The sequence below is a fragment of the Danio rerio genome, chromosome 10, assembly GCF_049306965.1.
Source record: "Danio rerio strain Tuebingen ecotype United States chromosome 10, GRCz12tu, whole genome shotgun sequence".
In the NCBI taxonomy this organism is placed as follows: Eukaryota; Metazoa; Chordata; class Actinopteri; order Cypriniformes; family Danionidae; genus Danio; species Danio rerio.
In genome coordinates, this window is record NC_133185.1 from 28,367,558 (window position 1) to 28,380,837 (window position 13,280).

General features: G+C 36.5%; 2 protein-coding genes across 23 annotated transcripts in view; one reads left to right on the forward strand and one right to left on the reverse strand.

Moving 5' to 3' along the window:
- cadm2a (cell adhesion molecule 2a) overlaps positions 1 to 13,280 on the reverse strand; it is an 877,490-nt gene that overhangs the window by 213,892 nt on the left and 650,318 nt on the right.
- On the forward strand, positions 1,277 to 3,430 carry LOC110438856 (uncharacterized). Its single transcript, XM_073914726.1, has 6 exons — positions 1,277 to 1,333; positions 1,429 to 1,512; positions 1,597 to 2,037; positions 2,212 to 2,339; positions 2,456 to 2,562; positions 2,664 to 3,430. The coding sequence occupies exons 2-6, from the start codon at positions 1,443 to 1,445 to the stop codon at positions 2,851 to 2,853; spliced, it is 936 nt and encodes a 311-aa protein (XP_073770827.1). The 5' UTR covers positions 1,277 to 1,333; positions 1,429 to 1,442; the 3' UTR covers positions 2,854 to 3,430.

Here is a 13,280-nt window from a genome sequence, read left to right on the forward strand (position 1 = left end):
TTGTTCATATCGAATTAAGTTAACTATTGCACTGAGTGCAGAAATGTTAGCACCGCATTTTGTGACCGGAATAACACACGAGGCTTTCTGACGTTACCTGCCGTGTGCATCTAAGTTTCCGGGAAATGCGGAGTTTTTTTTTCTGTCATTCGCCGTGCGGTATCAAACATTGCATGAAAAATACACGCTTAGAGCAGATCCTCGAATCAAATATCTTGTTTGTCGCGAGGGACATCAATGAATTCCCTGAATGAAAGAGCCAAACTGCAGTTAAAGTCCACCATTTAATAATTTGGCAAATAATTCCACTACAGATGTCCATGTAGGTTAAACACCATCACTTTCTCCTGTGTGTGTATTTTGACTGAAACTCGCGCGTGCCCAAATAGACACTCCCACACCCTCCCACTTTAGTTCCTCCGACACTCCCCCCTAAACAGAGCTGGACACGCCCACTTTTCTGACTTTTTCCAAAGTGGAGGTGTGAAAACACCCTGCTGAAACGAGGGGGTTTCATGGCCCTTTAAGGTTGAAAAATATATGTGCCGTGCTGCTTTAAATTTATAGGAAATATCAACAAAATAAAACAAATTTTGTTTTACTCAAACACATGACTTAATTTTCTAAATATTTCATTCATTCATTCATTCATTCATTCATTCATTCATTTATTCATTTTCTTTTCAGCTTAGTCTCTTTATTAATCAGGGGCCGCCACAGCGGAATAAACTGCCAACTTATCCAGCATATGTTTTAAACAGCATATGCCCATCCCAACCCAACACTGGGAAACACCCATACACTCTTGCATACACACACATACGCTACAGCCAATTTAGCTTATTCAATTCACCTATAGTGCATGTCTTTGGACTTGTGGGGAAAACCAGAGCACCCAAAAGGAAACCCACTCGTACATGGGGAGAACAGGCAATCTCCACACAGAAACGCTAACTGACCCAGCCGGGGCTCGAACCAGTGACCTTCTTGTTGGGAGGTAATTATGGTACCTAATTCGACACCGTGACGCCTTTTTAAATATTTACCTGACAAGAGTAATAAAAATAAAAATAATAATAATAATAATAATAATAATAATAATAATACATTTCTTGAGCTGCAACTATTTATCAAGCTTGCAAATAAACTACCCTTATTTTAAGTTCAACATTCTGTAATGTAAGAGGACATTAGGAAGTTGACATTCTAACTTCCTATAACATGCAAGTTCCTTTTATACGATATATATAAATGCAAGAACTATTACTACAGACACACAAAGATACATCAGGAGAAAAAAACATCCACCTCAGAAGAGACATCAGATACTCAGGTTTACTTATAAGCTTTTACAAATACGGATTCATAGTTAAAACGCTGTAGCCATTTAAACAACACTGGAAATGTCTTGTATCTACATCACTGCAGAGGCTGTAAGAAACATGAAGCATGGCAATAATACAAAGGACTTTAACACTCAAATATCAGAAACTCAAACACCTCAACACACAGGTAACTCAGATACATTTACTTTACATAGTTAAAATAAACTTTAAATTACAGAAGTTATGTTCTTGTATTGTTTGCTATCTTTAGGAAGCAATTCTGTCAAAAACAGAAGCTCCAGAGCAGCTCTAGTGCGTTTAGTGCTGCTGTGTTTTCTTCTGCTGACTGCTGTCATAGTGCTGAGTGTCTTCATCTATACAAACAACACAAACTACACTGAAGGGAGACGCCAGCTACGATCCAACATCGCCAACATCCCAGAAGACAGAGACAAGTTCCTAACCATCATTACCAACATCATAGAAGAGAGAAAACAGTTACTAAGCAACATCACCAACCTCACAGAAGAGAGAAATCAGTTAGTGACCAACATTACCAACCTCACCGAAGAGAGAACACAGTTACTAACCAAAATTACCAATCTCACAGAAGAGAGAAAAGAGTTATTTCGAAACATCAGGAATCTGTCGCTTGAGAATGACCAGCTAAAAGTAAAGAATCAAAATCTGCTGAAAAAAATTCAGATTGTCGGTAAAGTTGTTTTTTCTTTAATCTGTGTAATATTTTTTCTGCACAGCAAGCCCTGTTAAAACATGGTGGAGAAGGCTGTGGTATCTTTGAGCGTACATTTATATATAAAGTCTGAGTACAATCTGCCAGTTGAGTGTAAATGGGAATAAAAAGCTCTACTTGTTCTGTTAACAGATGGATGGACTTACAATCAGTCCAGCTTTTACTACAAGTCCAGTATAACAATGAAACTGGATGAGAGCAGACGTGACTGTATAGCAAGAGGAGCAGACCTGATCATCATAAACAACTCAGAAGAACAAGTGAGTGAGAGTGTGTTTGTGTGCGTGTCTGTATTTTTAAAATTTAGACGATAAGTGATCAGATCAGATGACACACAATGATCAGTTTCTGATATTAATCTGTCTCATGTGCTTAGGATTTTGTTAACAGATTTTCTGATAGAGCTGCAGTCTGGATTGGTATGAATGACAGTGTTACTGAGGGCACATGGAAATGGATTGATGGCAGCACACTGAACTCTCGGTAAGAAATCACAAAATTGGACTAATTATTGTCTAATAATTCTCACAGTCATTTTCATAACATGCAGAACGCAGCACAAAACATTTGATTCTGATTTGTAGTTTGAGCTTCTGGTCATCTTCAACTCAAGAACCAAATGGAGGCACTAGAGAAAACTGTGCAGTGTCTGCTGATAGAGTGAAAGAATGGCCTACTTTTTCAGGGTGGCTTGATATCCAATGTGACAGAAGATTTCAGTGGATCTGTGAGATGAATGTTTCACAACTCATACAAAACTTACGTGATAACTGACTTACATGTAAAGTAGTGTTTCTCATCCCTGATCCCTCATCCCTGATATCCAATTTTTGGAAATATTATAAATAATTTATCTTGCTCCTGAATGCAGTGTTTTTAAAGGGGTGGTCCAGAATGTAATTTTAAGGCTTGGTTGTGTTTATAAGATGTAAAGCAATGTGTACTCATGTTTCATTTGAAGGAAATTGTTTTATTTTTTCATATATCTTACTTTGATTATACACAGCTACTCAGCTAACATAAAAACGTCATATTTCCTAATTCCTCTAAAAGGCCCGCCCTCAAGTGACTCTGATTGGTCATCATCATGTTGCTGTGATTTGCCGATCGGCTCCACGTCATGCCCGGACAAGCACGCCTGTTTTGTGTAGTCAGTCAGTCAACACGTGTTTGTAACGAGTAAAAATGGGATGCGGCTCCTTTAAGTGTTTATGTGTGTGCGTGTGAATACTATGAAGTATCTGTAACACGAGAAGCGCATGTGCGTGGGAGAGATATGTATTGTTCTTTTTCTCTCATGCTCAGATTAAGTTATTTCTGTGGTGACAAAATAAAGCACAAGATGTGAGATTAGACCTGTGTGAGCCTGGATTGATTTGTTTTTGATGTTACACTCCAGTTGGGAGAGCATTGCTGTATTTTTTTTTAAAGGGCACCTATGGTAAAAAATCTACTTTTCAAGCTGTTTGGACAGATCTGTGTGTTGGTATAGTGTATAGACCATCATACTGGGGTGATATGAACACACCCAGTCCTTTTTTTTTTAATTTAGCTACAAAAAAAGGGTCGGCCAATTGGAGTTGTTTTCAAATCAATCGCACCATTACGTAGGTGTGCGATCCCCCCGCCCACCGAATTGATTGACAGCTGCGCGCATTAACATGTTCCGGTAGTCGCGTGTATATGTCAACAAGACCAGACAGACATAGGCAAAGCAACCGGGAATAAAAGGTCTGTTCTGTTCGCTAGGATCAGCAATAATCATCAAATGTGATTAGGAGTAAGTTTCACATGTTTAAAGTGTTTGAAAATAGAGTATGTGTGTAATTAATTACAGCGTTTTACTTCAGCTTTACTTCATCAGCACAGCCGCGTCAGAACAATTAAACAATTATAAAAGAAGACGCTTCAATCCCGGTTTGTGGAAGTTAAATCAGGTTTATTTTGTACATTAGCATAACAGATATCCACACAGTACTTGAGGTTAGCCTTAACTAAGCTAAGCGCGCTCTGTCTGTCTGCCTGCCTGCCTGCCTGCCTGCCTGCGTTAGTATCTGTGTGTGTGTGTGTGTGTGTGTGTGTGTGTGTGTGTGTGTGTGTGTGTGTGTGTTTGTGTGTGTTTGTGTGTGTGTGTGTGTGTGTGTGTGTGTGTGTGTGTGTGTGTGTGTGCGCGCGCGTTAACTTTGTAACGATATTGTGTGTGACTCATCAATGCAACTTCACAATACTGATTAGTAAAGGTTAGTTCTTACTGTAGTATCTCACAAACAAGGGAGGAGGCATGTAGAAACAGTGGGCGGGCAGAACTCGTCTTAAAGGGGCAGTACGACAAAACCACCCCCTGCTGGAAATCAGTATAAAACAGCATCTTGTAAAAGGTATAATGAAAAATCTGATGGGTATTTTGATTTGAAACTTTATATACACATTCTAGAGACGCAAAAGACTTATATTAAATCTGAAAAAAGGGGTAACCTAGGTGCCCTTCAAATCAACGCATTACAGGACGTCTTTTACGCATATTTGGAATATGCCTGTGTAAGTAACATGAATCGTTCACATATCTTTTGCGACTTTATTGTCCGAGTTGTAAAACGCATGGGAAAGTTGCCTTTAGAGAGAAACTCTGCCGTCTCACAAAGAGAGACGCAGGTGCTGGTCAAGAGTGTGTGTGTATGTGTGTGTGAGGGTGTGTGTGTTTACAGCCGTTTGACTGATAAATATGGATTTGTAGCTAAATCGTTAGCGGTGAACAAAATTTCTCGCTATTTACATCTTTGTTATAACATACTGTTAAAAATGTACATGTCATGATCAATTTTAACAAATCAAAACACTTACAGGTCATGCCTCACAGAGTTCACAGCATCTCCTTGCTCCATCTTTGAGGAGATTTTAGCCGAATCCAGCACTGAACTGGGAGAGATTCTGAAAGCTGCGTTTTGTCAAATCATGCTTGCTATGCATTTTATAGTTCTCTGGAACATAATTACTATTGAACTCTAAGCACTTCTGTGTTTGGGTCGTGTCATTTGGAAGCCCAAATACAGAAACAGAACTGCTCTGTGGAAACAGCAGGATGGCATTTCTCCCTCTGCAGTAACGTTACAGCGTCTCTGGCCACGGGCCTTTACATGCGCAGTGTGGGATGTGCAATAACGAATTTTTGTGATCTCTCAGGGGGCGGAAGTATTTTTTGTAGTCCCCAAAATTCATTCACTGTAGGCTTTGCTAAGCTAACTCTGTAAAAACCAAGGTCTCCCTTTGCATTGAACTTTGAGCATTTAACATTCAGAGATGCTGTTTATGTTCACACAGCTACATTACACATCAACTAAAGTTTAAAATATGATATCATAGTGGACCACTCCTTTAAAGTAAACATGCAAAAGCGTTTTTTAGTGTTTTGACAGAATTTTTTCTTTATTGTATTGTTTCACATGTTCCCCTGTTGAAAAAAAAAATTAAATAAAATACAGAGTATACACAAATATTCCTATGTTTCTTCTTATTTGTGTTTCAACAGTTCACACTTAGATATCGCTTGATGCTATTAGCAGGTTTGGCATGCTGTCCTAGGAGAGAACCCTGAGTTTGGAGATATTTAAGCCCAAGGCTCCTGCCTGGTCGATAAAGCATGTAAGGGGGGGGGGGGGGGGGGGGGGGGGGGGGGTATGAGTTAGCTGAGTGAAATGGGAGAGAAAGCTGATTGAAACTCAGAGCTGGAAGGAAGAAGGTTAAATGGCTGGGTTGTGCCCATGCCTTTGGGAAGTTGAAGTAGCTGGGTAGTGCCCCCGCCCTTAGGAAGCCAATGTGGCTGGGTTGTGCCCTCGCGCTTGAGAGGTTGATGTGGTTGGGTTGAGGCCGGGCCTTTGGCTGCTGGAATTAGGATTTCTGCTGGTGAGGGCCTTCTGGCTTCTTTGAGATGGCTATGGCTAAGGCCAATGTAGGATTTGAACAGACCACAACAAAAAAGGTAATCCCGCTCCAAACTTCAAGAGACCCCGTCCCGACTCTCCTTCAAGCATGAATTTATCACCCCCCTCACCATCTTGTTGTACCGAGGTAAGCGAAATATTACACTCAATTGAAAATAAACTCTCCGGACTCGACACAAGAATCGCACTAATAGAAGTCATTCACAAAGAATTTAAAGAAATCCGTCACAGTTTAGAATTCAGCCAAGAACAGATTGACACACTCACAAAAGAAAATAACTTTTTTAAGGACTCAGTTCACGCACTTACCGCTCAACTCACCTCCATTGTCACAGAAAACAAATCAATAACGGAAAACGTATTGGACTTACAAGCATGCAGCATGACAGACAATCTAGTTTTTACAGGCATCCCGGACCAAACTCCAGACGACCCCGAAAAATTAATCAAGGATTTCATGACAAAACAACTCAAACTGCCAGCTGAAACTGTACAGAACATCACCTTTCATCGTGCCCACCGCATCCGTTCCCAACATAACAACAGCCGACCGCGTCCTATCGTTGCAAAATTCGAACACTACAAACACAAAGAACTGGTACAAAAACAAGGGAGACAACTTAAAGGTACAACTTACGGACTCAACGAACAATACCCAAAGGTCATTCTCGAACGTCGAAAAAAAACTCTTTCCAATCAGAAAACAAAAAATGAACGAAGGAAAACGAGCAATCATTACAGTGGACAAATTATACATAGATGGACAGTTATACCGTGACAAGGACATTACCCCCTGGCTTTTTTGAACGCATCACTCTTGAATGTTACCTTATCTCTTTATTCATCTCCCTCATATCACTAAATTATGGTTTTGTTATCGCACCTAGGTCTCATCCCCCCTCCCACCTTAAACTTTATGTTGGTATTTAAAGTCATTTTTGTTTGGTCATTGTTGTAATGTGTACATTTTGTCATGTCATACACACAGAAACAGGTAAAATTTCACACTTTTTCAAATACATACATTTATGTAAAACAGACTTGTATATCAATATACATTGCTAATATATTTACCTACTTATTTTGTAATCCTTTAAAAATATGTCATCAATCAAATTTCTATCCTGAAACGTCCGTGGACTCGGCTCCCAGGCAAAGAGGATCAAAGTTTTTAATCATTTAAGTAAACTACAAGCAGACATATGCCTTCTACAAGAAACTCACTTATCAGAACTTGATCAAAACAAAATCAAATCATCACAATATCATTCATATTCTGCCCACTACAACACAAAACAGAGAGGAGTGCGTATCCTAATAAATAAAAAAATATCATTTGTTCATAACACCACCATTACAGACCCAGAGGGACGTTTTGTCATAATTAACATTACAATTAACAATTACTCACGATAGGAAACTTATATGGCCCAAATACAGATGACCCATCTTTTTTTCAGATTTTTTTTCCCTCCATTTCAAATCTTTCTAATTGCCCCGTCATAATAGCAGGTGATTTCAACACAGTTTTGGTTTTGGGGAGTCATTTATTAATTGGATCAAAATTCTCTACACTTCACCCTCAGCTACTGTGATTACTAACGGACTAACATCACGCAGCTTCACTCTACACCGGGGAACTAGACAAGGATGTCCACTCTCTCCCTCTTTATTCACCATATTCATTGAACCACTTGCAGCAGCTATCCGTCAAAACAATTATATTAAAGGAATTCAATCATTAAACATACACCATAAAATAAGTCTTTATGCTGATGACATATTATTATACTTAGAAAATCCCCAAATATTGAACAATCAATTTGTAAAGACATTAACATTTCAGAATTACCCTTTCACAGTCAATTAATCAAGAAACATCACTGTTTTAAAATGTCGACAATAGAAGCAACTCTGACAGCCTGGTGGAAATTTCATCAGGTCACAAATTCCCCACTCACACCATCTAAATACACCCCAATCTGGAATAACCCTGATTTCCTAGCTAACAACCAGCCACTTAACTTTCGCACATGGACCAAGGGAATCACACAACTTCAGCATATCTTTAAAAATAATAACCTGGCACCATTTTCCCATATAGCCCAGACATACAGCATTGGGAGTAATTGCTTTTTGGAATATTTACAAATCAAATCATCAATTAAATTAAAATTACCTAACCAATCAATCAATCTAGACCTTTCCCCTCAAATCTCAGAGTTTATCAATATATCTCCCTCTAAAAAATTGGTCTCCCAAATATACAAAAGGATATCAAAATCAGACAACGCATTAGTTCTACCAACCGCTAAATGGCAAACAGACTTATCTATTAATCCCAATGCTGCATTCAGGACTCAAATTTGCAAAAACACATTTTCCATGACTAAAAATGCTAACGTACAACGTATACAGTACAAAGTGCTTCACAGATCACATTTAACTGGGCAGAAATTATTTAAAATGGGTTTCACGTCAGAAATATGTTCGCATTGCACACAAAACACCCCAGACACTTATCTTCACGCCTTATGGCATTGCACTTCAATTAAATCATTTTGGGAAAAGGCTGACTGACTCTTTTTTTTTTTTTTTTTTTTTTTTTTTTATTGAACAAACAGGGATGTACAGAGTTATACATAAAACAGTATACAATGGAATTAACAACAAAAATTAATCGTGTACATTAAGTATTTTTTCCAGTAGTTGAGATGTCTTAATAGCTTTGGTATTACTTTGTATAGCAGTGAGGGAATCATAAAAAAGTTTTAGATCAATGAAAAATAGTTTACAATTTGGTACAGTCAGCATACATTTTGTTTTGTGGATGTGATACTTTCCAAATAAAATAAGAATTTTTGCTATTTTGTCCATTTCCAGGAATCCAGAGTTGCAATCCGTAAAAAAAACCATTTGCTCAGTTATACTGATTAATTTATAAAACACTTCAAAAAGTAGTAAGGAAACTTGGGACCAAAACTGTTTTGTGTAACTGCAACTGAAAAATAAATGAAGAATTGTTTCCGGTTCCTTTTTACAAAAACAACACAAGGGTGAAAAACCTTCCTTAAACTTACTTATAAAATCATTGCATGGATAATATCTATGTAATATTTTAAAATTTGTTTCTTTTACTTTATTAGGAATTATGTATTTTGTAATATCTGACCAGATTTTTGGGGAAAAGAAGAATGAAGGGAATGCTTGTTTCCATTTAACCATTGCAATTGGAGGAACACTTTTATCTGCAGTTAGGATATTCCTGATATAATTGTTATTACATTTTTTATCTTTGATAGAAAGGCCCTTAATAGTAAGCTCTGGGTGAGAGCCAGATACATGGTTATATATTTTTGCGGTTTTAATAAGGTGAAGTAATTTTGGGGAAATACATTGAACAAATTTTTTGTATTCAATCAAAGTAATTTTTAAACCAAAATTATTAATAAATTCATTGTAATCATATAAATCCCCTACACGATTTAATAAGTCTGTAACAAAAATTACTCCTTTTTTAACATAATCATTCCAAAATATGGACTTGTTTTTAAATAAAATATACTGATTGTTCCAGATAATACATGAGTGGGGGGAAAAGTTATGCTTATAAATCAGTTTCCATGTATTCAAGGCTTGTTTATGAAAATTTGACATCTTAATAGGAATTTTAGAACACTTAAAATCACAAGTTAGCAAAAAGTGTAGGCCACCACATTTTTCAAAGATAAGATTTGGGATAGAGAACCATAAGGAATTATTGTTATGAAGACAATTTTTGATCCAATTGATTTTAAAGATATTGTTAATAGTTTCAAAATCTAATGCATTTAATCCTCCTTCTGATATATTCCTAATTATTGTTTTTCTTTTAACATACTCTGTTTTGCCTCTCCAAATAAACTTAAATAAAACTTTCTCAATTGTGGTACACATCTTAGAATCTACATAAAGAGACAGTGCAGGGTATACAAGTCTGGAAATGCCTTCAGCTTTTGAGATCAGCACTCTACCTTGAATTGATAAATTCCTTTGAAGCCAGCAATTAAAGATATTTTTTGTCTTTTGTAGTCTTTGTGAAAAGTTGTCTGTAATCCGTTCTGAGGTTGATTTATTAACTACAATACCTAAATATCTTACTGTATTTTTAACTTGTATTCCCGCTATACTTAAATCGTCAATTTGGTGTATAGCCATTATTTCACTTTTGGATTGATTAACTAATAGACCTGATGCATCAGAGAACAGCTTAAAAGCCTTCAAAATAACTGGGACCTGATCTTTATTTTTCAAAAATAAGCAGGTGTCATCTGCAAGTTGACTGATAGTTAATGTGGTACCTCCTATTTCAATACCTTTAATTTGAGCACAATGTACAGTATAAAGATTTAGGGTTTCTGCAACTAATAAAAATAAAAATGGTGAAATTGGGCAACCTTGTCTTATGCCTCTCCGAATAATAAAACGAGAAGAAGTACCACTGGATAAAGAAACACTACTTGAAATATTATAATAAAATGTCTTCATCATTTTTTTAAATGTTGGGCCAAAACCAAAATAATTAAGTGTCTGATACATAAAACTATGTTCAACTGTATCAAAGGCCTTGTAAAAATCTAAAAATAAAATTAAAGCCTCCTCATTTACTAACTCTGAGTAATCCAACAGATCTAATACCAATCTAATATTATTTGAAATATTTCTTCCCTTCATAAATCCAGATTGGGAGAGAGATATGATTTCCTCCAAACATGGTTTTAACCTAGTAGCATATAATGATGCTAGTAATTTGTAATCGGAGTTGAGTAGCGTAATTGGACGCCAATTATCCAGGTAAAGAGTATCTTTATTCGGTTTTGGAATCAAAGTAATTACTCCCTGTTTCATAGATTCTGTAAGTTCTCCATTGGTAGCGCATTCATTAAACATGTTTAAAATTAAGTCTCTTATATCTTCCCAGAAAACTCTATAAAACTCAAAAGGTAGACCATCAGGTCCTGGACTTTTGTTGGAAGGCGTTTTTTTAATAATATCATCCAGTTCCCTTAAAGACATTTCCTCTTCACAAAGGTTTTTATTAATCTTACTTATGCAAGGAATAAAATGCTTTAATTTACTAAAAAAAAGGTCACTTGAGTCAGAGTTAAAATTAGATGTGTATAACTTTTGATAAAAATCTGAAACAAATTTTGAAATAGTCTTTTCATCTGTTACTACATTGTTATCAATATACAAAGAACAAATTTTTTTCGTTTCACCCCGTTTTTTTTCTAAGTTAAAAAAGTATGCCGAATTCTTTTCACCAGCTTTAGCCATTTGGCTCTAGATCTAATAAAAGCCCCTTTTGCCTTTTCCATATAGAGAGTGTTTAGTTTTTCTCTTAATGTATATAATTTTTCTGTCTCTGTGTCACATGGGGAAGTAATACATGCTAAATGATTAATTTCTTTTACTAAGGATTCATAATATAGTCCCTTAGAATTTGACAATTTTTTACTAAATTTGATTGAAAAATTGCGACACTCAAATTTTAATAATTCCCAGTTTAAGATATGAGAGTTGACTGTGTTTTTTTTAAAAGAGTCAATTATGCCTTTAATCCCCAAACAGTATTCAGAGTTTTGTAATAGAGAGGTGTTTAATTTCCAATATCCAGGTTTTCTTGATGAATTACAGATAAAATTTGAAATTTCTAGTTCAATTCCTGCATGATCGGTTAATGGGGCTGTGGAGATACTGCAAGATTTAACAGATGATATCAAACTATCAGAAATTAACCAAAAATCTATACGTGATTTCTGAGTAAGGTCAGATTTAAACCAGGTAAAAGAAGAGGAAATGTCGTTGTGTAAAAGTCTATATATATCTACCAAAGAAAGATTAGAACAAATATCACTAATAATTTTATTAGGTGTATTATTGTCATATTTTGGAGGAAATCTATCAAAGCAAAGGTCAGGAGCTTCATTAAAGTCCCCACCTGTAATGATTGTTGAGGATGGATATTTTATTTTTAAAGAAACTAGTTTAACAGTTAAATCTGAAAAGAACACGGTGTTAAGATTGGGCCTATTATAGCCGTATACATTTGTAAGAATAACAATGTTTTCTTTAAACTGAGTTACAGTGATTAACCACCTGCCTACATTTGAGCAATGCGATTCAAGTAAGGTGTTATTAAACTGTGGATTAAATAAAGTCATAACCCCGGCTGAGTTATTAGAACCATGACAAAACATAATTTTTCTCCCCCACTGGTTCGACCAAAAAGATTCATCTTTCACGTTTGAATGTGATTCCTGCAAAAAATAGACATCTCTGTTTTTTGATTTACAAAAAAGAAATAAAGCTTTACGTTTAGTTAAGTCCCTAATTCCCCTAACATTAAGTGAAAAACAAGACAAACTAAATGACATGAAATAACAATTTGAACGAGTTCTGAAACTATTCAAGTAGTAAAACTACTGTAGAAGAGCGTTTTTTTACAATTTAGAGTAAAGAAAAAAGATGAGTGCAACACTTGTCCAGACCTCCTCATCATAAACATATTTTCGATTTTCTAGTTTGAAAAAAGAACCCAACATTTAGCAAAATCAAAGAGAGTGTAAGTTTTTAACATTAGAAAGTGTAAGTGTGTCAGTTAAATATCGTCCACAGTGACTTTTTTCCCGTCAATGACAGCCGTGGAGCCCTGAAACCCTGCACGTTTACCTTCCAGTCTAGCTTGATTAACAAGCGGCCACAGTTTGTTCCGAGCATCTCTTGCACGTTGTGTCAAGTCCTCCGTTATTCTGATATTTTTTTGTTTGAGGATTTCGGAGCGCTTCGCGTCGGTCCAGATGAGGTCACGGTGCGTACGAGACATGAACTGCACAATGATGCGACGAGGATGTGTCAGATTTTTCTTACCGAGTCTGTGAGCAACGTCAATTGAGGATTGCAGAACATCAGTCAAACACGGTGAAACAAGCCGCAGTATTTCCATTACCTCCATTTTCACGTTTTCTCCTTCTACTTCAGGGATACCAGCAATCCGAAGATTCCACCGCCTTTTGTAGGTCTCAAGCTCGTCCAACTTTTGCCAGAGTTGTTTATTTTCTGTTTTTAAGGATGTAACTTGATCCTTTATCTCACTTGATTTGGCAACGGCTAAGTCAGCTTTGTTAGCAATCGTGTCTATTTCAGACACGAGTTCGGTGATGCGGCTCGAGTTGTTTGAAACAGATTGTTCAATTGCCACCAATTTCTCCAAAAAATCATCTT